Raw genomic sequence first — 25,984 nt, 5'->3', positions numbered from 1 at the left:
TTCCAGAGGATATGCGTCCATGCTGATGATGGGTTCTGCTCAGTAACGATCCAAAGCAGTGCATATGCATATTAATTTTCATCATCTGAGTCAGATGCCACCAGCAGAAGGCTGATTTTCTTTTTTGGTGGTTTGGGTTCTGGAGTTTTTGCATTGGAGTGTTGCTCTTTTAAGTCTTCTCAAAGCATGCCACAGACCTCATCCCTCTCAGATTTTAGAAGGCACTTCAGATTCTTAAACCTTGGGTTGAGTGCTGTAGCTATTTTTATAAATCTCACATTGGTACCTTCTTTGCCTTTTGTCAAATCTGCTGTGAAAGTAAGTGTTCTTAAAATGAACATGTGCTGGGTCATCATCCGAGACTGCTATGACATGAAACATGGCAGAATACAGGTAAATCAGAACAGGAGACATACAATTCTCCCCCCAAGGAGTTCAGCCACAAATTTAATTTATGCACTATTTTTTTAACGAGCATCATCAGCATGGAAGCATGTCCTCTGGAATGGTGGCTGAGGAATGAAGGAGCATACGAACGTTTAACATATCTGACACATAAATACCTTGCAACACCGGCTATAAAAGTGCCATGCGAATGCCTGTTCTCATCTTCAGGTGACATTGTAAACAAGAAGCGGGCAGCATTATCTCCTGCAAATTTTAACCCAACTTGTTTGTCTGAGCGAGTGGACTGGTAGGCTCCTAAGTTTTACATTGTTTTGTTTTTGAATGCAGTTATTTTTTGGTACATAATTCTACATTTGTAAGTTCAACTTTCATGATAAAGAGATTGCACTACAGTACTTGTATTAGGTGAATTGAAAAATATTATTTCTTTTGTTTTTTACAGTACAAATATTTGTAATCAAAAATAAACATAAAGTGAACACTGTATACTTTGTATTCTGTGTTGTAATTGAAATCAATATATTTGAAAACATCCAAAAATATTTAATAAATTTCAATTGGTATTCTATTGTTTAACAGTGCGATTAATAGTGATTAATTTTTTTAATCGTGATTTTTTTGAGTTAATTGCGTGAGTTAACCGCGATTAATTTACAGCCCTAGTTAAAACGTGATTCTTGGAATTAAAGGCAATCAGTGGATTATGCCGATTAACTTATCAACTGAGTGTTACACTGGAACCAGTTCCAGTGGTGGATGAAGTTTACTGAGCACCAACCAGTGCCCATCTCACTTCTCCAGCTTTTGGAAAAAGGGAATATCCTAAATGAAAATTAAGTGGTTGCTTTTGATTTTACTGATAACAGACTTCCCTCCCAAGTGTGGGCTGAAAAAATTCATGCGCATAGAGAAAGGATGTGCATTTCACAAGCCACTTCAAACGTTAGTGAGGACACTTCAGGTGCAGCCATTAAAATGGGAATTCCACCAGTATCTGTGTGAGGCTTCTGCCTAATCACACTAGACGTGGATTGCTGTCTACAGATGTTGCCGTACCAGAGGACAGTGTTCGTCTTGGTATATTCTCCGTCCTCCCACAAAGGACCAGGGTTATTTTTGATCTCATTGGAGCTACCCGTATACCTCTCCCACGGTATTGGATACGTTTGTTATAAGCCAGACACTGAAGCTGCTTACAACAGCCCATTTTTTGTGGCTTGTTCTTTCATATTAGGGTACATGTTGAAGGACACAGCTGTTCTCTCTCAAGGAATGGATCCTCTGGTCCCCACTACCTATTCCAAGCCAACGACATATCTCAGGATCACAGTGATCCTCGATTTACATTCAGTTCCTTCAGTTTGGTCAGATTTATCTGGGGAGGGAGAGTTTGTTTATAGTAGTTTTCTATAAGAGAAAGTGACCCCCTGCTGCACAACATGACTCTAGACATTCAACTCCTGGCTATGCTGAAGTCAGTGGCAAAACTCCCACCAACTGCTATGGAGCCAGGACGTGACCCATACAGTCTCACACCTGGTTACTTCTCGCAGCGATCTCCTTCTGCAAGAGGGACCTCCCTCCCCATCCCCTGATGCCTTAGTCCGCATCATTGCGGCCTGACTCTCACATTACTCCCTCTTGAGGTTTCTTAATGTTATTTCTTTGCTGGTGGGGTTTGCAGTTCCAGGGTGGGTCTGGTTGTTAACCACTCTTTCAGAATGGATCTAACCCTGATCTCACTGACGACACTCATGGGTCCATTCGCTGGGGCTTTCCATTACCCCACTTTACAATATGCCTTAAGACATTGTCCAGACCCTAAAAGAGTGTTCCTATACAAGGGCATCTGAACTAAATGAGGCACTTGATCAAATTCACCGAAACAAACAGATTCTCCATCCTCTTCCTCCACTACTTTTTTTTAAAAGAAAAGGAGTACTTGTGGCACCTTAGAGACTAACAAATAAATAAATTTGTTAGTCTCTAAGGTGCCACAAGTACTCCTTTTCTTTTTGCGAATACAGACTAACATGGCTGCTACTCTGAAACCTGTACATTTTGTTAGTAGACCAAAGTGAAGAAGAGTCTGCGATGATTCCACATAAGCCCCATCTCTTATTACTCATGGGCCAGTCACTCACCTGGTGTCTTTTTACAGGGGAACCTGGCTGTTAAATTGCCAGGATCATTCTATTTTTCTTTTTGAGGATCCGCACCACAGATATTTTTCTCCAACCCTTTCTGCTGTTCTGTTTCTCTCCAGTCTCTGCTGTTCTCAGTGACTTCCAGAGTAACTGCCAGTGGTTCTGAGTCTGAGTGAATCCCCTTTGCATCACCTAGACATGGCCATGCCTAGATCTGTAACCCACCACCACAGCCACCAAATACTGGCTTTCCAGCAAGTTATACAAAGCTTAATTGTGGCATGCTCTCAACCTTCTGCCATCTCAACAACGTCAATACCCCTCCCATTCCCAGCCCTGGCCCCTCCAAGAATACCGCCCCGGCATCCAGCTGCTGCTGAGTAGCAGCACAGCACGAGGACCAAGCTGATTTTTTTTTTTAAATGGCCACCGATTTGGGGTGCCTTGGTTCTCAGATGCCCCAGTTGCAATACCCTGAGCCCCATTTTCAGAGGTGCTGAACACCCATCCCTTCCCCTGACTTGAACTGGAGATTCGTGCGTCCACCGTTTCTAACAATCTGGCCTCCCACTCCAAGCCACCCAAATCAGAGAATACGTTTTGGCTGAGCCACTACTTCCGCTGCTCGCTATGGCTTGGTTAAGTTGGAGCAGGACAGAAGCAGCACAGTTCTGACTGTTGATGGAGCAATAAAACAGGAGAGGGTGCTTTACATGGGACCAGAACTCTTCCTGTGGCAGACAGCATTCCAGATCTCTGGGGAAATTCAAACTGACAAACAAACCACATGGATTTCCTTGGCTAATCTGGCTCCCTCATGGAGCAGTTTGCCTCCCTTCGGTCAACTACAAGTCAAGTCTGAATAAACTTATAACAGACACTGGATCAGAGGTATTCGGTGCCCTTTACCTTCTTTCCTTTAGTGTCCCCACAATAAAACTGCTCTGCCTTCGTCTTGCCCATAACCACTGGATCTGCAGCCTCCAAGTGAGATGGGTTTGCCACCAAGGAGAGGGTGATGTTCCTCTCAGTGACGCGGTTAATCCTCCGGTGGTACATTCCCAAGTGGTACTTCACGTCTCCCGAGCCCTGGAGAGAAAGAGCAGGGCCAAGAAAGGAGCGTGGGCGGCAGAGCTTGGGGAGATTGAGAGCAGGAGTCCCTGATGCCTCCCGTCATTCACAGGCTCACAGCATGGGTACGCGGCATCTGCTAGTGCTGCGTGGAGTATATAAGGGCCATGAATTTGGAGCTCTTCAGCTAGAGCTGCAATTACCAGAAACATGGAGCCCACAGATCATGTGCATTTGCTGATATCGGAGAGTAACAGCAGCACAGAGATGGCCCAAATATTGGCCACAAAGGTGAAAATCATTTATATGGTTTAAGAACCCAATCCTGCTCCCACTGAAGCCAAGGCAGGGCTCTTGTTTGGGTTCCTAAGTACTACTAGCTTTAAGCATCCAAGTTCAACAACATGGGTCCTGGTTACCAGCTGTATTCTGTGCACCTCTGATAAGCATCTGACCTCATTTATACCCTAGAGATGGGAGAACAGCCAGGAGGTAGAAGCACTGAGGAAAGGAAAGGAGGCAAGGACTGGTTGGGAGGCAGGTGCATGGGGTCTGGAGAGGGCAAGGGAGAGGAGAGTAGAGAAGGAAGCAGGGTCTGGAAGAGGGAGATCAAGAAGAAGTGGGAATAAAGTTGGGGATTGGTCCTGCTCAAGTTGCAGTGGGGGAGGTTTAGATTGGATATTAGGAAAAACTTTTTCACTAAGAGGGTGGTGAAACACTGGAATGCGTTACCTAGGGAGGTGGTAGAATCTCCTTCCTTAGAGGTTTTTAAGGTCAGGCTTGACAAAGCCCTGGCTGGGATGATTTAACTGGGAATTGGTCCTGCTTCGAGCAGGGGGTTGGACTAGATGACCTTCTGGGGTCCCTTCCAACCCTTATATTCTATGATTCTATGCTTTGAGCAGGGGGCTGGACTAGATGACCTCCTGAGGTCCCTTCCAACCCTGACAGACTATGAAACTCACTAGGTGGGAGAAATATTGGGACCGGTGAAGCAAAATTGTGTAAGTGTAAGAAGGGGCACAAATATACACAAGCTTCCCCTTCCCGCCAAAAAGACAGTTACCTTTCCGTAACTGGTGTTCTTCGAGATGTGTTGCTCATGTCCATTCCACAATAGGTGTGTGTGCTTGCCATGTGCACTGGTGCCGTAAGTTTTTCCATTAGCAGTAGCCATAAGGGACCATCCCTAGCGAGCGTGGTGCCGCCATGGTGCAGTATAAGGGGCTCTGCGTGCTCCCCCCACCCTCAGTTCCTTCTTGCCAGACAACTCTGACAGAGGGGAAGGAGGGCGGGATGTGGAATGGACATGAGCAACACATCTCGAAGAACAACAGTTACGGAAAGGTAACTGTCTTTTCTTTGAGTGATTGCTCACGTGCATTCCACAATAGGCGATTCCAAGCTATATCTGTTGGAGGTGGGTAGCAGTTCACAGACACTCAGGACGAAGCACTGCCCTGCCGAACCCAGTGTCCTCTCTGGTTTGGGAGATGATTGCATAATGCGAGGTGAAATTGTGAACCAATGATCATGTGGCCATCCTACAGATGTCCTGAATAGGGTCGTGGGCCAGTAAGGCAGCCAACGAGGCTCACACCCTAGTCGAGTGTGCCCTCACAATCGGTGGCGGGGGAACTCCCGCCAGGTCATAACAAGTACAGATACACGAGCAGCCGAATGGAGATCGGCTGGCCTCTTATGTGTTCGGCCGAGGCAATGAACTGTTGTGAGCACTTCCTGAACGGTTTCGTACATGCCAGGTATAAGGCCAGAGCCTGTCCCACATCCAGCATGTGGAGGCAGCACACCTCGCTGGACACATGGGGTTTGGGACAGAGCACCGGCAGGAAAATGTCTTGGCCCATATGGTAGGCAGAGACCACCTTAGGGAGGAATGAAGGATGTGGTTGGAGCTGGACCTTCTCCTTATGGAACACCGTGTATGGGGGTTCGGAGGTCAGTGCCTGGAGCTCCAAGACCCTCCCAGTGGACCTGATCGCCACCAGGAAGGCTACCTTCTAAGAGAGGTGTAACCAGGAGCATGTAGCTAGCGGTTCAAATGGAGGTCCAGTTAACCTGGCCAGCACCAAGTTCGGGTCCCACTGTGGGCCTAACATACGGGAAGAGGTGATCCAAACCCTTAAAGCAGGGGTGGCCAACCTGAGCCTGAGAAGGAACCAGAATTTACCAATGTATGTTGCCAAAGAGCCACAGTAACATGTCAGCAGCCCCCCATCAGCTCCCCCTCCTTCACCACACCTCCTGATCAGCTGTTTCGTGGCGTGCAGGAGGCTCCACGAGGGAGGGGGGAGGAGCGAGGGCATGGCAGGCTCAAGGGAGGGCGCGGGAAGCGGTGGAGTGGGGGTAGAGCACATTGGGAAGTTGGTGCCTGTAGCTCCAGCCCCAGAGTCGGTGCCTATGCAAGAAGCCGCATATCAACTTCTGAAGAGCCGCATGTGGTTCTGGAGCCACAGGTTGGCCATCCCTGCCTTAAGGAATTGGCCAGTAATGGCATGAGAGAATATCGTGTGACCCTGTACTGGCGGGTGGAAGGCCGATATGGCCGCCAAGTGCACCTTGAAGAACAAGAGCGCTAGGCCCAGGGCTCTAAGATGAAGGAGGTAGTCTAGTATAAGCTGGATCAGAGCAGCCACAGGCGAGAAGCCCCGATCAGCAGCCCACCGGGAAAACCGAGACCATTTTGCCAGGTAGGCCTGATGAATGGAGGGCCGCCTGCTCTCCAGGAGGATGCGCTGAACCCCTTCCGAGCAAGTCCTCCCCCCCCAGCCTAACCACTGAGCAGCCATGCCGTGAGGTGGAGTGCTGCTAGTTTGGGGTGGAGGAGATGACCTTGGTCCTGGAAGAGCAGGTCCCAGGAGAGCAGGTCCGAGAGCAGGTGCCAACGGCTACGGCGGGGCGACTGCCAGGTTTGTGAGAGTCCCGTACCAATGTTGCCTGTGCCATGCCGGGGTGAACAGGAGGACCTGGGCCCTGTCTGTTTTTATCTTTTCCAAGACCTTGCCGATCACTGGAAATGGGGGAAAGGCATAGAACAGCTGGCCTGACTAGGACAGAAGGAAGGCGTCGGAGATTGCGCCCATGCCCAACCCTCCCCTGGAGCAGAAGCGGGGACACTGGTGGTTCTGCCAGGTTGCGAACAGGTTCACTTGGGGAGTGCCCCATGTTTGGAAAATCCTGTGCACCACCTCTGGGTGAAGTGACCATTTGTGCTGAGAGGAGAAGTCCTGGCTCAGCCGATCCGCCCGAGAGTTCCGGATGCCCGGTAAGTGGTGGGCTTCCAGGTAAACATAAAAAAGGAGTACTTGTGGCACCTTAGAGACTAACCAATTTATTTGAGCATGAGCATCCGATGAAGTGAGCTGTAGCCAAACGGGAGGACAGTGAACTGATAGTGTTCCTGCCCAACTTGGAAGCGGAGGAAATACCTGTGTCCCTCGAATATATGAATGTGGAAGTATGCGTCCTGTAGATCGAGGGCGGTGATGATGGAGGCCAGAGAGACCATCTGAAACTTGAGCTTTACCATGTACTAGTTCAGGCCTCACAGGTTCAGGATGGGCCTGAGGCCCCCTTTGGCCTTCGGGATAAGGAAATAACAGGAGTAGAACCCCTTGCGTCTGAACTCCGCTGGCACCACCTCCACCGCTCCTAAGCCAAGGAGCCGCCTCACCTCCTGTTCAAGTAGACTCTTGAGAGGGGTCCCTGAAGAGGGATGGGGAGGGAAGGTGCATGGGGTAGAAATAAACTGGAGGGTATAGCCCCGGGAGACGGTGTTGAGGACCCATCGGTCTGAGGTCAGCTGAGACCACTCTGAGAGAAAAAGCACACAACTGGTTGGAGAAGGGAAGTTTTATTCCGGGTGGATCCCTGGTATGAACTGGTAAGTCGCCCCCGGGCGTCCTGTCAAAACTGGCGCTTCCCCACTTGTTTGCCCTTAGAGGGCCCAGGCCGGGATTGCCTTTGTGGGTGCTCTTTATAGTCCCTTGATTTTTTATAAGGGGGCTCATATCTGGAGTGGGTGGCCTGACTGGGAGCCTGCTTCGGTTTGAACTTGGTCCTGGACGGGGCCGGGACATAGAGGCTGAGGGTCTTTAATGTTGTTCTGGAGTCCTTCAGACCGTGTAACTTCAAGTCTGTTTGTTCCGCAAACAGGGCCTTGCCATCGAATGGAAGGTCCTATAAGGAATTCTGTGCCTCGCTGGACAACCCAGACAGCAGGAGCCACGATGCTCTCCTCATGGAAACTGCGGCGGCCATAGACCGTGCAGCCATATCTGCGGCGTCCGAGGCTGCCTGAAGGACTGCCCTGGAGGCAGCCGTGCCCTCCTCGACCAGGGCCTTGAACTCCTTACCACGCTCCTGGAGGGAGTCCGCAAATTTGGGCATAAAGCTCCACAAATTGAAATCGTATCTACCCAGCAGGGCTTGGTGGTCCGCCACCCTCAGTTGGAAGCTCGAGGACGAATAAACCTTTCTACCGAATAGATCTAGTCTCCTTGAGTCCTTATTTTTAGGAGTAATAGCAGGTTGACCTTGCTGCTCCCTATGGTTGACTGACTCAAGTTGGGGGCAGGTGGGTGTATAGGTATTCATGCCCCTTGGCAGGCACAAAATACTTTTGTTCTGCCCTCTTAGAGATGGGGGGCAAGGAAGCCGGGGTTCGCCACAAGGTGTTCAAGATCTTTGCCACTCCTTCATGCAGTGGGAGAGCCACCCTGGCCGGAGCCGAAGCCAAGAGGATGTTGAACAGGGAGTCCGAGGGATTCCTCCACCTCCTCGGTTTGTAGGCTGAGGCTTGACGCTTTTCAACAGCTCTTGGTGGGCTTTTGTGTCCTCCTGTGGGATGGGAGCAGGAGGGGCTGTGATCACCTCATCTGGAGAGGAGGCGGCTGTGGATGCCGTACTCTGTGTCCCCACCGGTACCGCAGGTCCCACCACTTGGTCCCCTTCTGAGCACAGGACCGAGGATGAGCAACTGAGAGAGGGAGGCCGACGGTCTTTCCAAGGCTCCGGCCACCAAGTGAGCCACCACTGGGGGCTGCGTTGGGGCCCACGGGGCCCACTGGTATCATGGTGCCAGCCAGGGAGCCCGGTGCCAGTGCATCTGCTGTGGCACCAGTGAAGCAGACTGTCCAGCCTGACTAGCCTGACGACTCCGAAGGGAGGCCGGGCTGGCGCACGATCGACCACTGTCCTGGGACTGGGATGAGTGGCGGCGTTGGGAGTGATGCCAAACGCGAGGCAGTGATGCTGGCGTGGAGAAGCGGGAGTACCATCTGTAGCAGCTGCTCCGCGAACGGCTCTGATGGGTGGATCTGCAACGGCAGGGTGCAGGCGATTGGCCCCTGGGGCTGCGGGAGCAGTGCCGCGGCAGGGACCTCGAGCGAGATGAAGAGCGGGAACAGCATCGACATGTGTATCGCAAGGGGCTATGGTAGCTTCTTGGAGGTAACGACCTCTGGTGCCATCTGTCCCGGTCTTGGCAGGGTACGCTCTCTTCGTGAAGTCTACGTTCCCCCTCAAGGTGGAATGGTGCCTGGAACCCCTGCCGGTTGGTACCCAGCCAGACAACCTGGTGGAGGTCGACTGGGATCAGCGCAGACTGCGCACAGGGCAATCACTGAGCAGGCAACGGAGTCGGGAACCTTCCCTCGACTGTGAGCGGTACTGTCCAGGCGGTGACTGTGGGGGTCCGAGAGGTGGCTTGCCTCTGGACTGGGGAGCCGACGACAGTGGTGCTACTGGTACCGGTGGAGACAAAGTCTCGAGCCGCCTGCAGGTCCTCTGGCATGGAGGGCACCTGAACGTGGTCACTGGCATCCGGGGAAGTCGGCTTAGAGCAGGCTGGGCTACTCCGCTCAACTTGAGTCGGAGACCGCAAGGCTGGTGGGGACTGAGAGCTGCCCAATGTGGGTCTAGTCTCTCCCCCAGTCCTGCTCCGGTGCCTTGGCAGATAAAACCTCTTCTTCGCCTTTTTAGAGTGTCCCATGGACAGGGAGCAGTGCCGACTGGTGGAGGGCACCGTTGGGTTGCCATGCACTGATGCCGCGGTGCTCGGTGCTGACTCGGAGCAGTGCAGCGGTGTCGGGGTCAGGGCAGACTCCATCAAAATGGTTTGGAGCCAAATGTCCTGCTCCTTCTTGGTCCGAGGTTTGAAAGATCTGCACATCTTGCTGCGGATGGGTTTCCCCCAGACTGTAAATAGTTCGCGTGCGGATCACTCATGGGCATAGGCCGTTTGCAAGTGTCACACGACTTAAAGCCCGGGGCATGCGGCATGCCCCGACCCAGGCACACTTAACGAATTTTAACTAAAGCTACTTTTTGTTTTTGTTTTTAAACTACAGGCACTACTAACTATGAACTAACAGAGTCCAAGAGAGAAAGCTACAGCAGAGCTGAAGCAGAGCAGTTCTGAAGCACCTACACTGGCAGCAAGAAGAAACTGATGGTGGGGGAGTGTGCAGCGCCCCTTATACTGCGCCATGGTGGCACCACGCCAGGAGTCGCTAGGGGCACTCCCCTACGGGTATTGCTAAGGGAAAATCTTCCAGCATTGGTGCATGTGTCAAGCACACACAACTATTGTGGAATGCACATCAGCAATCACTTGAAGAACAAGGAATTATTATAGCTGCTAGTGGCATGGCATGTGGCCAAAAATCAGAACATGCTATAGAGGGGAAGTGCTCCATAAGACGATCTCTCTACCAACATGTGGGCCACACTATGGAACAAAGGGGGAAGCCTGACCTAGAAGTTCATGATAGGATAGGGACATATCAGCCCATATTGTGCCAAGGAACAGTCACGTCTCTCTAATCCGCTAGCATATCTGACAGCAAGGCAGAGGCTACAGGAAAACCAAGATTCATAATTTGCTGGACTCTCAAGACTACTTTGAAGAGGCTACCAAGTCTCACAAGAAGCTATTAAAGTAGACAGAACAGTCATGGGGTAAAGTACTATCTTGGCTTGGAAACTGGATCAACTGAGACAACACATTTAAAACAACATCTACCCTGCAGAATTCACTGCCACAAGGTATTGAGGCCACGAACTGAGCAGGACCAATAAATAACTAGTTATCCGTCTGGATAATGAGAACACCCAGCGATAATTCACAGGATAAGGAAAACAGAAGGGTTATGAACCTTCCTGGTTCAGGGCAAGCAAGTCAATAACTGACGAGGGTCAGGAACAGGCAGAGGTTTCCCACATGGACAGGTTATTCCAGAATTGCCCACTAAGGGGATTCTTGCACCTCCCTCTGATACAGCTGGTGCTGGCCACTGTCAGAGATGGGATACCAGGCTAGATGGGACCCTCGGTGACAGGGATTGCCAAGTGTAGTCTGCTGTCTGGAGAAAGAGCCCTGCTGCATATTGTACCTATACTCTCACGTGGCTGCTTGCTTAGACTCTACTCAAACCTCACTCACCTCATCAGCAGCCTCCAGCTTGGAATCGAACTGACAGAAGATCTGCTCCAACTCCTTCCTGATCACGTTGGCGAGAACATTCAGACGCCCTCTGTGAAACGAATGCCACAGTCAGCTACAGGTGGACAGCTCACCTTGCACTCTATGCTGCCTGTCTGGAGAGAGTGCTTCTCACCCCATGCTTCAAGCCAAGGCAAAGGACCCATTCCTCTTCCTATGTTACACCAAGAACAAGCAGTTTTACTCTTCCCCACGCCCTGACAAACTGGTACTGGTACCCTGCGCTCCTTCTGAAGAGGAAAGCAAGGTGGGTCACCTGGCAGCACCCTGTCTCATGAGGGGTTCTTTTCACAATACTGTGATTTACTCATGCTGGACTCAGGAAGAAACAGCCACATGAGATTCCCTTATGCTGGAAGCCACCTCAGGAAGACTGTTCTTTACACTTCCCAATTATTTTGGATCCAGACACCAGTTAAATCCGTGGTGCAAGGCCAGACCTTCTTCAAACGCAGGTCCAAATTGCCTAGTATTGTGCACCTGTGCAATGGGGCCTCAATATCCACAGGGAATCCCAGTCTCCTCTGCAGGAGATACAACACATATCCTAGATTAAGGACTCACTGGGGAAGCTATTATTCTGCAGATCCCCGCATGCAGTTATGCAGATAATAAACAAGGGCTTGCTGGGCATTTTGTTTAGAAAGCACAGTGTGTTCCCTGTAAATTAAGATACATTTCCTGCAGCCTTGTATAATGGGTGATGTTAGCTATGAATGGGTGATGCTAATGCCCAAGATGCATTTGAATCTCAGTTTGTTTATATCATTTTCAATCAAATTAAACTTAATCTTTGGAAAAACAGTCAGCTTATGCCAGGAGCAAGAGTTCTAGGGGAAGCCAGCTTCCCTTTAAACCTCAGCCCCGCCAACTGCCACCCGCCCGCATCTTTCTGACTTGCCAGCTGCTCCCGCCGCCAAAATATGGGGTGAGGAGATAAGGATCCTGTTACCTGTGTGGCATCCCCATGATAACATAATCGACTCCATTCTCACTTGACTTGTCAATGATAGTCTTTAAGGCTGGGATAAGCACCTCGCAACCTTCCAAGCCAAAACGCTTCTCCGAAGACCATTTCCGATGGAGGAACTCCTCAAACCTGAAAGACAGAGTCAGACAGAAGTCAACGGTCAGGCTACAGCCTATTGCATGGGCCAGAGAACCCACAGAGACATTAGTGGGGGAGTCACAGATGAATGATATAGGCTGACAGGTTTCAGAGTAACAGCCGTGTTAGTCTGTATTCGCAAAAAGAAAAGGAGTACTTGTGGCACCCTAGAGGCTAACTAAGTCTAACTTAGTCTCTAAGGTGCCACAAGTACTCAGACTGACAGGTCACTTGTGCAAGTGATTCTTCTATGCACCATTGGCTGCATTATGCCTTTATAATTATTACTACTAGGATAGAACCCACTATGCACAAAGTGCTAGCCACACCCAGTACAGTCCCTGCCCAACATTGGTCCTAATCTAAGAATGAAAGGAACATATGAAGGGCAAGAGAGAAGGATAAAATATACAATCGAAATATAGCCTTAAGTAAATGCAAGAATTCCCATGAGCAGCTGTGACGGTGCTGCCTGTGGGAGCCAGCTGAGGTCACTCAATTAGGGTGAACTGCAAACAGAATGGGGCAAACAAACCACAAACTCTGGTGGATATTTCAATACTTAGATTTACCCAGCCAGCACAAAACAGCTTCTATAGCACCTCCCTGGGTACTCAGACGTTCAAATAATGCAGTTCCCTTAAAGTACCCAGCCTCAGGTCTCCATCCAGACACACATGTCAAACATAGGATGATAAATTCTGAAAATCTTATTTCATCATATAAAAGAAAAAGGTTCTCCGGATCTCAAAGGACCAAGCCCCAGACTCAGGTCAAATAATAACTTAGATCTTACCCAAAATACACGCTTATAGTCAATTCTTGTTAACTAAACTAAAATGTATTTAAAAAGAAAAGAGAGAGTGTTGGTTAAAAGATCAATATACATACAATTCAATTCTTGAGGTTCAGATACAGAGCGGAGATGAGTTTGTAGTGGCCAAAAGTCCTTTTAGAAATAGTCCATAAGTTATAGTCCAATGGCCACATTCAGGGCGACTCCAGTCAGTGACTGGGGATCTCAATCCTTGTGGCTTAAGGTTTCCCCCTCTTGAAACCCAAAGCAGATCTGAGATGAAGAAGGATCGTGTCCTAAGGTTTTTATACATTTCCATCTTCCAAACATCATGGCAATTAGCACAGGATAATTTATCCATTAAACAGTTCAGATACAGGTTATCATAACCTTCAAACAGGCATAGACAATAATTCTATTTCACTCAAGTGTCTTCCTAAATGTTAATATTCCTCTTTTGATCTTTGAATCAAAGCTATAGCAATAGACAAGACATGTTTGCGTATATCACAAGACCTGAGCAAACATCTACCCTTCTATCTCTAACAATGCAGGCTTGCATTTCAAAGCTCTATTCATTTACATATCTTCCTAACCAATCTTTAAAGTTCGGCCAAGGGTCAGGTCAGTCTGTGAGTTAATTAACTCTTTCTGGCCCCGTCACCTTTCAATGAGATATTATATTACACTCATACAGTCACAGCAGCCAACAGCCAGCTGGCTGACAGGCAGAGGTAGGCTGGAGTGGTGGAAACCAAAAGGGGGTCAAGATTTCAAAATGGAAGGTTATAATCAAGAGCATCAAAAGCTGCAGAGGGGTGGCAGAAGAGGGCCCTGAGAAGCGGCTGCAAAGTGGGAACTTGGGAAGAGTGGATGCAGTGAATGGAATGGAGGCAAAGTCCAAGTGGGGGGGTTCCAGGAGTTAGAAGAAAGGCGCAGGGGGTAGTGATAGTGAATGGAGATGGGGGGGGGGGGGAAGAGGGAGGAGGCAAAGGTAGGGAGCAATCAAAAACCTCTGTCCGTGACAGGAGAGAAGACGGAAAGTGGGGGCTGGTGGAAGACTCAATCTTGCTGATCTCCTTGAAGGAGCCGAGAAGACCTTGAGCGGGGAGGGAAAAAGATGCAAGATGGGAGGCATTTCAGAAGGGAGGCAAAGGCTGAGTTTCTGTGAGCTGGAACTAGTGGGCAGTGATGAATAGCACTGTATGGCAAAGAGGAGGGTAGGATTGAAGGAAGAGTAACACACCCATAATGCAAAAAGAAAAGGAGTACTTGTGGCACCTTAGAGACTAACCAATTTATTTGAGCATGAGCTTTCGTGAGCTACAGCTCACTTCATCAAAGCTCCCCCTGGAAACATTTAGGAGCAGAGGAATCAGGCACTAGGGGAGACGGGGGACAGCAGAGCGAGGTTCCACAACAAAAACCAACAGAGGAAACATCTGAGAACAGCAAGGCCATCAAAGGCGTTGATGGTCTGGAGACCACAGAAAGCTTCGGGGTGTGGGGCAGGAGGTGATGTTGAAAGAGACGATATGGTGGCCTGAGAGAAGGAACTTGGTGATAGGAGATTGGTGAGAGCAGTGCTCAGACAAGGTCGAGAGAGGAGCCATTGTGAGGAGTGTGGGAATTAATCCACGGTTAAGGTCAACAAGGAGGCAGTGGAAAAGAGATGGAAGGCCGAGGGGTCAAACAGGATGTCAGTGAGATAACAGAGGTCTCAGCGAATGAGGTTGCTAGAGATCAGACTCAATACAGAAAAAAAAAAAAACCAACAACGGTTACTCACCTTTTGTAACTGTTGTTCTTCGAGATGCGGTGCTCATATCTATTCCAGTTAGGTGTGTGTGCGCGCCGCGTACACGGCTGTCGGAAACTTTTCCCTAGCAGCTACCCGTTGGGCCGGCTGTGGAGCCCCCTGGAGTGGCACTGGGTATGGAGCTCTATATACAACCCTGCCGGCCCGACCCCCCCTTCAGTTCCTTCTTGCAGGATACTCCAACAGAGGGTAGGTGGGGGGAATGGAATAGATATAAGCAACACGTCTCGAAGAACAACAGTTACAAAAGGTGAGTAACCGTTTTTTCTTCGAGTGCTTGCTCATATCAATTCCAGTTAGATGACTTCCAAGCCTTACCGAGGAGGTGGGGTCAGAGTCAAGGTATTGCCGATCAAAGTACCGCTCTGCTGAAGGCCACATCATTCCTAGATTGGTGGACGATGGCATAGTGCAACATGAAAGTATGCACAGAAGACCATGTCACAGCCCTGCAGATTTCCTGGAGAGGTATTTGGGCTAGAAAGGCTGCCGACGAGGCCTGAGCCCTCGTGGAGTGATGGCAGGCGGAGGAACCTTCGCCAAGTCATAACAGGCGCAGATACAAGCTGTGATCCAGGAGGAGATCCACTGGGAAGAGACTGGCAATCCCTTCATCCGCTCTGCTATAGCAATGAACAACTGGGTTGTGTTTCGGAACAGCTTTGCCCGCTCAATATAAAAAGTGAGCATTCTCCTAACATCCAGTGAGTGCAGATGTAGTTCTTGAGGACTGTTGTGCGACTCTGGATAAAAGACTGGCTGGAAGATGTCCTGGCTAATATGGAAGTGGGACACCACCTTGGGAAGGAAAGCTGGGTGAGGTCTAAGTTGTACCTTATCTTTATGAAAGATCATGTACGGGGGCTCAGAGGTGAGGACCTGCAGCCCAGACACACGTCGTACCGAGGTGATAGCCACCAAGAAAAGCTACTTTCCAAGAGAGGTAGAGGAGTGAGCAAGAAGCTAAAGGCTCAAAGGGAGGGACCATGAAGCGGGAGAAGACTACGTTAGGATCCCAGGCCAGGATGGGGGGCTTCATCGGGGGGGGGGGGGGATGTATCTTCTCCAGGCCTTTCAGAAAACGTCTCATGATGGGGTGAGCGAACATCGAACGCCCAGAATCGCCTGGGTGAAAGGCTGAAATGGTTGCGAGGTGGACCTTGAGGGAACCAAACGCCAGACGCTGGTCCTTTAGGTACAGAAGATAGTCCAGGATACAAAGAATGGGAGCCTGGAGTGGGAACACCTGCCTTTGGGCACACCAGCTGGACAACCTCTTCCATTTCGCCCTGTATGTGGCACTAGTAGACAGCTTGCGGCTTTCCAGAACTACCTGCCTCATCGGATCCGAACAGGCGACCTCTGCCTGATTCAGCCACGGATTCTCCACGCTGTGAGGTGGAGAGACTGAAGGTCTGGGTGAAGGAGGCGACTGCGGTCCTGTATAATAAGGTCAGGAATGAGAGGTATCCGTATCGGTGACTGGACCGACAAGTCCATGAGGGTGGGTTACCAGCACTGGCAAGGCTAGGCTGGGGCCACCAAAATGGACGTCCGCCTTGTCCCTGCGGATTTTGAGAAACACTTTGTGGATGAACGGGAATGGCAGGAAGGCATATAGCAGCTGCCTGGACCATGGAATCATGAACGCATCTATGACTGAGCCTGGGCTACGGCTCCTGAAGGAGCAAAAGGTTGGGGAATTCCTGTTGGCTCGTGTGGTGAACAGGTTGATTTGGGGAAACCCCCAACTGTGGAATACGGAGTGGATGATGTCTGGGCGAATCGACCACTCGTGTGAGGAAATGTCTGCTCAGGCCGTCTGCTAGCATGTTCTGAACACCCTGCAGGTATGAAGCCTGCAGAAGGATGGAGTGGGCTAGGCAAAATTCATACAGTAGGAGGGTTTCCTGACACAGAAGAGACAAGCAAGCTTTGCCTTGCTTCTTAATATAAAACATAGCTGCGGGGTTTCCCGTCAATACCGCAACGCAGTGGCCCTGCAAGCGAATCAGAAAAGCTGGTCAGGTGAGGCGGATCGCCCCGAGTTCTTTGACGTTGATATTCAGATCCACTTCCTCTACTTGCCATAGGCCCCAAGTTGTCAGGCTTCCCAGATGCGCTCCACAGCTTAATGCAGACGTGTCCGTGACTAAGGTCAAGGTGGGTTGGGGTGGGTGAAAAGGAACCCTGGCGACTATCGCGCGGGGATTCAGCCACCACCGTAGGGAATCGAGGGTGTGCCAAGGGATGGTCAGCACTGTGTCCAGACTGTCGTGGCTCAGGCAATACACAGACGCGAGTCACGCTTGCAAGGGTCTGAGTTGCAGCCGGGCGTGTTGAACCACATATGTGCAGGATGCCATATGGCCTAACAGCCTGAGACACTGCCTCGCCATTGTGGTAGGAAAGCTGCAAAGGTTGCCGATTATCTGCGAGAGGGCCAGGTGACACATCCCTGGCAGGTACGTTCTTGAGTCGCATCCAGAACGGCTCCAATGAACTCTATCCTTTGAGTTGAGGTAAGCACTGATTTGCTGACATTGAGTATGATACCTAATTGGTCGAATGTGTCTCCGACTAACTGCACCTGTGATTCCACCTGCTGACGGGAGCGGCCCCGGAGGAGCCACTCGTCCAGGTAAGGGTAGACATGCACGTGGTGGCAGCGGAGAAACGCTTAACATAGGAACATAAGAATGGCCATACTGGATCAGACCAAAGGTCCATCCAGCCCAGTATCCTGTCTGCTGACAGTGGCCAATGCCAAGTGCCCCAGAGGGAGTGAACTTAACAGGTAATGATCAAGTGATCTATCTCCTGCTATCCAACTCCACCCTCTGACAAACCGAGGCTAGGGACACCATTCCTTACCCATCCTGACTAGTAGCCATTAATGGATTTAACCTCCATGAATTTATCCAGTTTCTCTTTTAAACCCTGTTATAGTCCTAGCCTTCTCAACCTCCTCAGGCAAGGAATTCCACAGATTGACTGTGCGCTGAGTGAAGAACTTCCTTTTATTTGTTTTAAACCTGCTGTCCATTAATTTCATTTGGTGGCCCCTAGTTCTTATATTATGGGAACAAGTAAATAATTTTTCCTTATTCACTTTCTCTACACCACTCATGATTTTATAGACCTCTATCATGTCTCCTCTTTTCCAAGCTGAAAAGTCCTAGCCTCTTCAATCTCTCCTCATATGGGACCTGTTCCAAACCCCTAATCATTTTAGTTGCCCTTCTCTGAACCTTTTCTAATGCCAGTATATCTTTTTTGAAATGAGGAGACCACATCTGTAGGCAGTATTCAAGATGTGGGCGTATCATGGATTTATATAAGGGCAATAAGATATTCTCTGTTTTATTCTCTATCCCTTTTTTAATGATTCCTAACATCCCGTTTGCTTTTCTGACTGCCGCTGCACACTGCATGGACATCTTCAGAGAACTATTCACGATGACTCAAAGATCTCTTTCTTGATTAGTTGTAGCTATATTAGCCCCCATCATATTATATGTATAAATTGGAGTTATTTTTTCCAACGTGCATTATTTTACATTTATCCACATGAAATTTCATTTGCCATTTTGTAGCCCAATCACTTAGTTTTGTGAGATCTTTTTGAAGTTCTTCACAATCTGCTTTGGCCTTAACTATCTTGAGCAGTTTAGTATCGTCTGCAAACTTTGCCACTTCACTGTTTACCCCTTTCTCCAGATCATTTATGAATAAGTTGAATAGGACTGACCCTTGGGGAACACCAGTAGTTACCCCTCTCCATTCTGAAAATTTATCATTTATTCCTATCCTTTGTTCCCTGTCTTTTAACCAATTCTCAGTCCATAAAAGGATTTTATCCCATGACAAAAAATGGTTACTCACCTTTGTAACTGTTGTTCTTTGAGATGTGTTGCTCATATCCATTCCAATTAGGTGTGTGCACGCTGCGTGCACGGCTGTCAGAGAATTTTTACCCTAGCAACACCCAGTGGGTTGGCTCTGGAGCCCCCTGGAGTGGCGCCTTCATGGCTCTCGGTACATACCCTAGCCGACCCAGCGCCCTGCCCCCTCAGTTCCTTCTTGCCGGCTACTGCAACAGAGGTGGAAGGGGGCGGGTTTGGAATGGACGTGAGCAACACATCTCCAAGAACAACAGTTACAATGGTGAATAACCCTTTTTTCTTCTTCGAGTGTTTGCTCATATCGATTCTAATTAGGTGACTCCCAAGCCCTACCTAGGCAGTGGGGTTGGAGTGAAGCAACGTGGATTGTAGGACTGCTGTACCAAACGCCACATCGCCTCTGGCGTGCCAGACGATGGCATAGTGCGAAGCAAAAGTGTGTACCAAGGACCAAGTTGCAGCTCTGCAGATCTCCTGGATTGGCACCTGGGCCAGAAAAGCCACCACCGAGGCCTGGGCCCTTGTGGAGTGAGCAGTGATAGGCGGGGTCAGAACACCGGCCACATCATAGCAGGCACGGATGCAGAACGTGATCCATGAAGAGATCTGCTGAGAGGAGACTGGGAGGCTTTTCATCCGGTCTGCCACCACAACGAAGAGCTAGGTTGTCTTCCTGAACGGCTTTGTACACTCAGTGTACAAGGCAAGGGCCCTACAGACATCGAGGGAGTGCAGCTGCTGTTCCTGGTGACTGGCGTGCGGTTTTGGATAAAAAAAATGGAAGAAAAATGTCCTGGCTGATATGAAAGGCCGATACCACCGTGGGAAGAAAGGCCGGGTGAGGCCAAAGCTGCAGTTTATCTTTATGGAAGATCGTGTAGGGTGGTTCTGAGGTAAGGGCTCTGAGCTCGGAGACACGCCTCACCAACGTGACAGTGACAGGGAAAGCCGTTTTCCAGGAGAGGTATAAAAGAGAGCAGGTGGCCAGTGGCTCGAAAGCTGGAGGCATGTAGGTAGGAACAGCGGTCAGTAGGTTTCTGGTATAGGGTGGTGTTTACGTGACCATCGTTTATTAGCACTGTAGTGTCCAGGAAGTGGATCTCTTGTGTGGACTGGACCAGGCTGAGGTTGATGGTGGGATGGAAATTGTTGAAATCATGGTGGAATTCCTCAAGGGCTTCTGCTGACTTAGAACAACGCTTCCTCAGCTTTTGTCCCCTAATGCCCCTACTCTACTTGCGCTATATTGATGACATCTTCATCATCTGGACCCATGGAAAAGAAGAACCTTGAGGAAGGCTCCAGGACGGTGACCACCAAGTCCAGGCTGTCTCGATCTGGGCGATAGACTGATGCCAGCCAGGCTTGTAATGGACGTAGTCGAAGTCTGGCGTGCGTGGTCATGTATGTGCAGGAAGCCATGTGGCCGAAAAGACTCAAGCAACTTCTTGCCGACAAGGTTGGGAAGCTCTGAAGGCTCCAGATGAGGACCACTATAGCCTGGAAACGAGCATCCAGCAGGAGGGCTCATGCCTGCATGGAGTCCAGAACTGCCCTGATGAATTCTATTCTCTAGGTCGCTTCTAATGTTGACTTTGCCACGTTGAGAAGGAGCCCTAACTGACTAAACGTATTCATGACCAAGCGGAAGTGGGACCGCACCTGTTCTCTGGTGCGCCCCCAGATAAGCTAGTCGTTGAGGTGAGCGTCTACCTGTACCCGCTGTCAACAAAGGAAGGCCGCCATGACTGCCATACATTTGGTGAACATTTGGGGGGCCACGGAGACACCGAAGGGAAGGGCCGTGAACTGATAGTGTTCGTGGTTGACCACAAAGCGGGGGAAATGTCTGTGCGCCGGATGAATTGCTATGTGGAAATGCACGTCCTTCATGTTGAGGGCGGCGTAACAGTCTCCAGGATCCAGGGAAGGTATAATAGCGCCTAAGGAGACCATGTGGGACTTCAACTTTACCATGAACTTGTTGAGTCCGCTCAGGTCCAGAATGGGCCAAAGCCCACCCTTTGCCTCGGGGATTAGGAAATATCGGGCCTGTAGTTCCCAGGATCCTCCTTCTTCCCTTTTTTAAAGATTGGCACTACATTAGCCTTTTTCCAGTCATCCGGGACTTCCCCCGTTCGCCACGAGTTTTCAAAGATAATGGCCAATGGCTCTGCAATCACAGCCGCCAGTTCCTTTAGCACTCTTGGATGCAACTGTGCACGTCCAGCTTTTCTAAATAGTCCCTAACCACCTCTTTCTCCACAGAGGGCTGGCCATCTATTCCCCATGTTGTGATGCCCAGCGCAGCAGTCTGGGAGCTGACCTTGTTCGTGAAGACAGAGGCAAAAAAAGCATTGAGTACATTAGCTTTTTCCACATTCTCTGTCACTAGGTTGCCTCCCTCATTCAGTAAGGGGCCCACACTTTCCTTGGCTTTCTTCTTGTTGGCAACATACCTGAAGAAACCCTTCTTGTTACTCTTAACATCTCTCGCTAGCTGCAGCTCCAGGTGCGATTTGGCCCTCCTAATTTCATTCCTACATGCCCGAGCAATATTTTTATACTCCTCCCTGGTCATATGTCCAACCTTCCACTTCTTGTAAGCTTCTTTTTTATGCTTAAGATCCGCTAGGATTTCACCGTTAAGCCAAGCTGGTCGCCTGCCATATTTACTATTCTTTCGACACATCGGGATGGTTTGTCCCTGTAACCTCAACAGGGATTCCTTGAAATACAGCCAGCTCTCCTGGACTCCTTTCCCCTTCATGTTAGTCCCCCAGGGGATCCTACCTATCCGTTCCCTGAGGGAGTCGAAGTCTGCTTTCCTGAAGTCCAGGGTCCGTATCCTGCTGCTTTCCTTTCTTCCCTGTGTCAGGATCCTGAACTCAACCAACTCATGGTCACTGCCTCCCAGATTCCCATCCACTTTTGCTTCCCCCACTAATTCTTCCCGGTTTGTGAGCAGCAGGTCAAGAAAAGCTCCCCCCCTAGTTGGCTCCTCTAGCACTTGCACCAGGAAATCGTCCCCTATGCTTTCCAAAAACTTCCTGGATTGTCTATGCACCGCTGTATTGCTCTCCCAGCAGATATCAGGAAAATTAAAGTCACCCATGAGAACCAGGGCATGCGATCTACTAGCTTCCACGAGCTGCCAGAAGAAAGCCTCATCCACCTCATCCCCCTGGTCCGGTGGTCTATAGCAGACTCCCACCACTACATCACTCCTGTTGCTCACACTTCTAAACTTAATCCAGAGACACTCAGGTTTTTCTGCAGTATCGTAGCAGAGCTCTGAGCAGTCATACTGCTCCCTTACATACAGTGCTACTCCCCCACCTTTTCTGCCCTGCCTGTCCTTCCTGAACAGTTTATAACCATCCATGACAGTACTCCAGTCATGTGAGTTATCCCACCAAGTCTCTGTTATTCCAATCACGTCATAATTCCTTGACATAATTTATTCCAACTGTGGTGGCCACTCCTACTGCTGCCGCCGGGGTGCTGTGCACCGAGGCGCTTGGTGCCAGATCTTGGTGCGCCGCAGGGGGTTGAGGGCTAAGAGCGGCCTCCACTAGGAGCTGTTTTAAATGAAAGTCCCACTCCTTCTTAATCCGGGGACGAAACCCTTTGCAGATCCTGTACTTCTCTGCTTGATGAGACTCCCCCAGACACTTCAGGCAAGAGTCATGGTGGTTGCCCGTTGGCATGGGCTTAGAGCAGGAACCCCAGGGCCTGAATCCCGGAGCCTTGGGCATGAGCCCGAGAGAAGAACCGGGGAGGAGGGGAAACCACCGCCCCCTAACCGCACTAACAATAAGTAAACCAACTATAACTATTAACTATACACTAGGGAGAGTGGAGAGCAACGAAGCAGGACTCCACAGTTCCAATGACCATCATGGGTGGTAAGAAGGAACTAAGGGGGCGCTGGGTCGGCTGGGGTATCTATTGAGCGCCATGAAGGCGCCACTCCAGGCGGCTCCACAGCCGACCCACCGGGTGTTACTAGGGTAAAAATTCTCCAACGGCCATGCATGCAGTGCACACACACACCTAATTGGAATAGATATGAGCAAGCACTCGAAGAAGAACTTAAATTTATGTAAGGGCCTTTGGTGAGGGACCTTGTCAAAGGCTTTCTGGAAATCTAAGTACACTACATCCACTGGATCCCCCTTGTCCACACGGTTGTTGACCCCCCTCAAAGAACTCTAATAGATTAGTAAGACAATTTCCCTTTCTAGAAACCATGTTGACTTTTGCGCAACAATTTATGTTCTTCTGTGTCTGACTATTTTATTCTTAACTATTGTTTCAACTAATGTGCCTGGTACTGACATTAGACTTACCGATCTGTAATTGCCGGGATCACCTCTAGAGCCCTTCTTAAATATTGGTGTTACATTAGCTATCTTCCAGTCACTGGGTACAGAAGCTGATTTAAAAGGACAGGTTACAAACCACAGTTAATTGTTCCGCAATTTCATATTTGAGTTCTTTCAGAACTCTTGGGTGAATGCCATCTGGTCCCGGTGACTTGTTACTGTTAAGTTTATCAATTAATTCCAAAACCTCCTCTAGTGACACTTCAATCTGTGACAATTCCTCAGATTTGTCACCTACAAAGGACGGCTCAGGTTTGGGAATCTCCCTAACATCCTCAGACGTGAAGACTGAAGCAAAGAATTCATTTAGTTTCTCTGCGATGACTTAATAGTCTTTAAGTGCTCCTTTTGTATCTTGATCGTCCAGGGGCCCCACTGGTTGTTTAGCAGGCTTCCTGCTTCTGATGTACTTAAACATTTTATTACCTTTTGAGTTTTTGGCTAGCTGTTCTTCAAACTCCTTTTTGGCTTTTCTTATTACATTTTTACACTTAATTTGGCAGCGTTTATGCTCCTTTCCATTTACCTCACTAGGAGCTGACTTCCACTTTTTAAAAAGATGCCTTTTTATCTCTCACTGCTTCTTTTACATGGTTGTTAAGCCACGGTGGCTCTTTTTTAGTTCTTTTACTGTGTTTTTTAATTTGGGGGTATACATTTAACTTGGGCCTCTATTATGGTGTCTTTGAAAAGTGTCCATGCAGCTTGCAGGGATTTCATTCTAGTCACTCTACCTTTTAATTTCTGTTTAACTAACCTCCTCATTTTTGCATAGTTCCCCTTTCTGAAACCAAATGCCACAGTGTTGGGCTGTTGAGGTGTTCTTCCCACCACAGGAACATTACATTATGGTCACTATTTCCAAGTGGTCCTGTTCTAGTTACCTCTTGGACCAGATCCTGCGCTCCACTCAGGACTAAATTGAGGATTGCCCTCTCCCCTTGTGAGTTCCTGTACCAGCTGCTCCAAGAAGCAGTCATTTAAAGTATTGAGAAATTTGTCTCTGCATTTCATCCTAAGATGACATGTACCCAGTCAATACGGGGATAATTGAAATTCCCCACTATTATTGAGTTCTTTACAACTGCCATGCACTTGGTGAAGACGTGAGGCGCTGTGCAAAGCCCGAACGGGAGGGCTGTGAACTGGTAATGCACCTTGTTCACCATGAAGTGGAGGAACCATCTGTGAGCCGGGGTGATAGATAGATGGAAATAAACATACTTCATGTAGAGGGCGAAGTACCAGTCTCCCGGGTCTAGGGAAGGGATGATTGTGCTTAGGGAGAACATGCGGAACTTCAAGCTGACTATGAACTTGTTGAGTTCCCGCAGTCCAGAATGGGCTGGAGACTTCCCTTCACTTTTGGGACGAGGAATTATTGGGAGTAGAAACCCTTGCCTTTGAGTTTCTGAGGGACCTTCTCCACCGCTCCTAGGGCGGGGAGAGCCTGGACCTCCTGGACAAGAAGTTGCTTGTGAGAGGGGTCCCTGAAGAGGGACGGGCAAGGGGGATGGAAGGGTGGGAAAGAGCAGAATTGGATAGAATATCCCACTTCTACAGTGCGGAGCACCCAACCGGTCTGACGTAATAAGGGACCATGCAAGGTAGAAGCGGGATAGATGGTTCAGGAAAGGAGGGGAGGCAACCGGGTTGTGGACTGGTATTCTGTCCTCGTGCACATGTTCAAAAGGGGCACTCAGGGTCCAAAGGGGGTTTGGATTGCCCTTGGCCCTGCCCAGATGGAGGACACGACGGTATGCGTCAATTGTATCTACTTCTCTTACGAGAGAAGTCCTGTCTGGGCCTAGGGGAAAAAGACCACTGCTGGGTGGCCTGCAGTTTAAAGGGCTTCCTTTGGGTCACCGGAGTGTGCATGCCGAGGGAGGAGGGATAGCTCAGTGGTTTGAGCATTGGCCTGCTAAACTGAGGGTTGTGAGCTTAATCCTTGAGGAGGCCATTTAAGGATCTGGGGCAAAAATTGGGGATTGGTCCTGCTTTGAGCAGGGGGTTGGACTAGATGACGTCCTGAGGTCCCTTCCAACCCTGATATTCTATGATTCTCTGACTTTATTGTGCTCTGGGAGTCCTTTAGGCTATGCAGTCTGGAATTTGTTTGCTCAGCAAATAGGCCCTGGCCATCAAAGGGAAGGTCCTATAGGGTCTGCTGGACCTCCAGGGGAAGACCAGAGGACTGGAGCCAAGCATTGCTCCTCATTGCAAGCCCGGACACCAGAGTACTTGCCGCAGAGTCCGCGGCATCGAGGGAGCCTTGGAGGGAAGTCCGGGCGACAGCTTTACCCTCTTCAGCAACGGCCCCCAACTCTGCTCGTGACTCAGAGGGGAGGAGCTCCTTAAATTTCAGGATTGAGGACCATGAGTTATAGTTGTATCTACTCAGGGATGCGAGTTGGTTTGTAATCCTGAGAGAGAGACCCCCCGTGGAATAAATTTTCCTTCCAAACAAATCAAGCTATTTAGCTTCCCTTGCGGGGGCCTGCTGACCTTGCCTCTCTTTTTCATTCACCGCCTCCACCACGAGAGAGCATGGGGGAGGATGGGTGAAGAGATACTCATATTTCTTAGTGGGAACAAAGTATTTATGTTCAGCCCCCTTGGCCGTAGTGGGGATGGAGGCAGATGTTTGCCAAATGGTTTTGGCATTGGATTGAATAGTTTTTATAATGGGTAAGGCTACCCTAGAGAGGCCCTCTGGTGCCAGGATGTCCACCATTGGGTCCTCCTGTTCGACCACTTCCTCCACCTGAAGATTCATATTCAGGGCTATCCGTCAGAGGAGTTTCTGCAGGGCCCTGT

At 49.5% G+C, this 25,984-nt stretch overlaps 1 protein-coding gene across 11 annotated transcripts in view; it reads right to left on the bottom strand.

Moving 5' to 3' along the window:
• The window catches only part of OGDH (oxoglutarate dehydrogenase), a 133,371-nt gene that overhangs the window by 29,105 nt on the left and 78,282 nt on the right, over positions 1 to 25,984 (bottom strand). For 10 of the 11 annotated variants that reach the window (XM_048829147.2, XM_048829150.2, XM_048829146.2 and 7 more), the window contains 3 exons: positions 12,104 to 12,250; positions 11,092 to 11,182; positions 3,465 to 3,644 (listed from right to left, as the gene is read on the bottom strand). In XM_048829147.2, coding sequence (XP_048685104.2) covers positions 3,465 to 3,644; positions 11,092 to 11,182; positions 12,104 to 12,250 — 418 coding nt within the window. The remainder of the gene's footprint in view (positions 1 to 3,464; positions 3,645 to 11,091; positions 11,183 to 12,103; positions 12,251 to 25,984) is intronic. The other variant, XM_048829156.2, reaches the window with a different exon arrangement.

This window comes from Caretta caretta, chromosome 26, assembly GCF_965140235.1.
Source record: "Caretta caretta isolate rCarCar2 chromosome 26, rCarCar1.hap1, whole genome shotgun sequence".
NCBI lineage: Eukaryota > Metazoa > Chordata > Testudines > Cheloniidae > Caretta > Caretta caretta.
The sequence above is the reverse complement of the archived record's forward strand: the minus strand, read 5'-3'. Positions and strand labels throughout refer to the sequence as shown.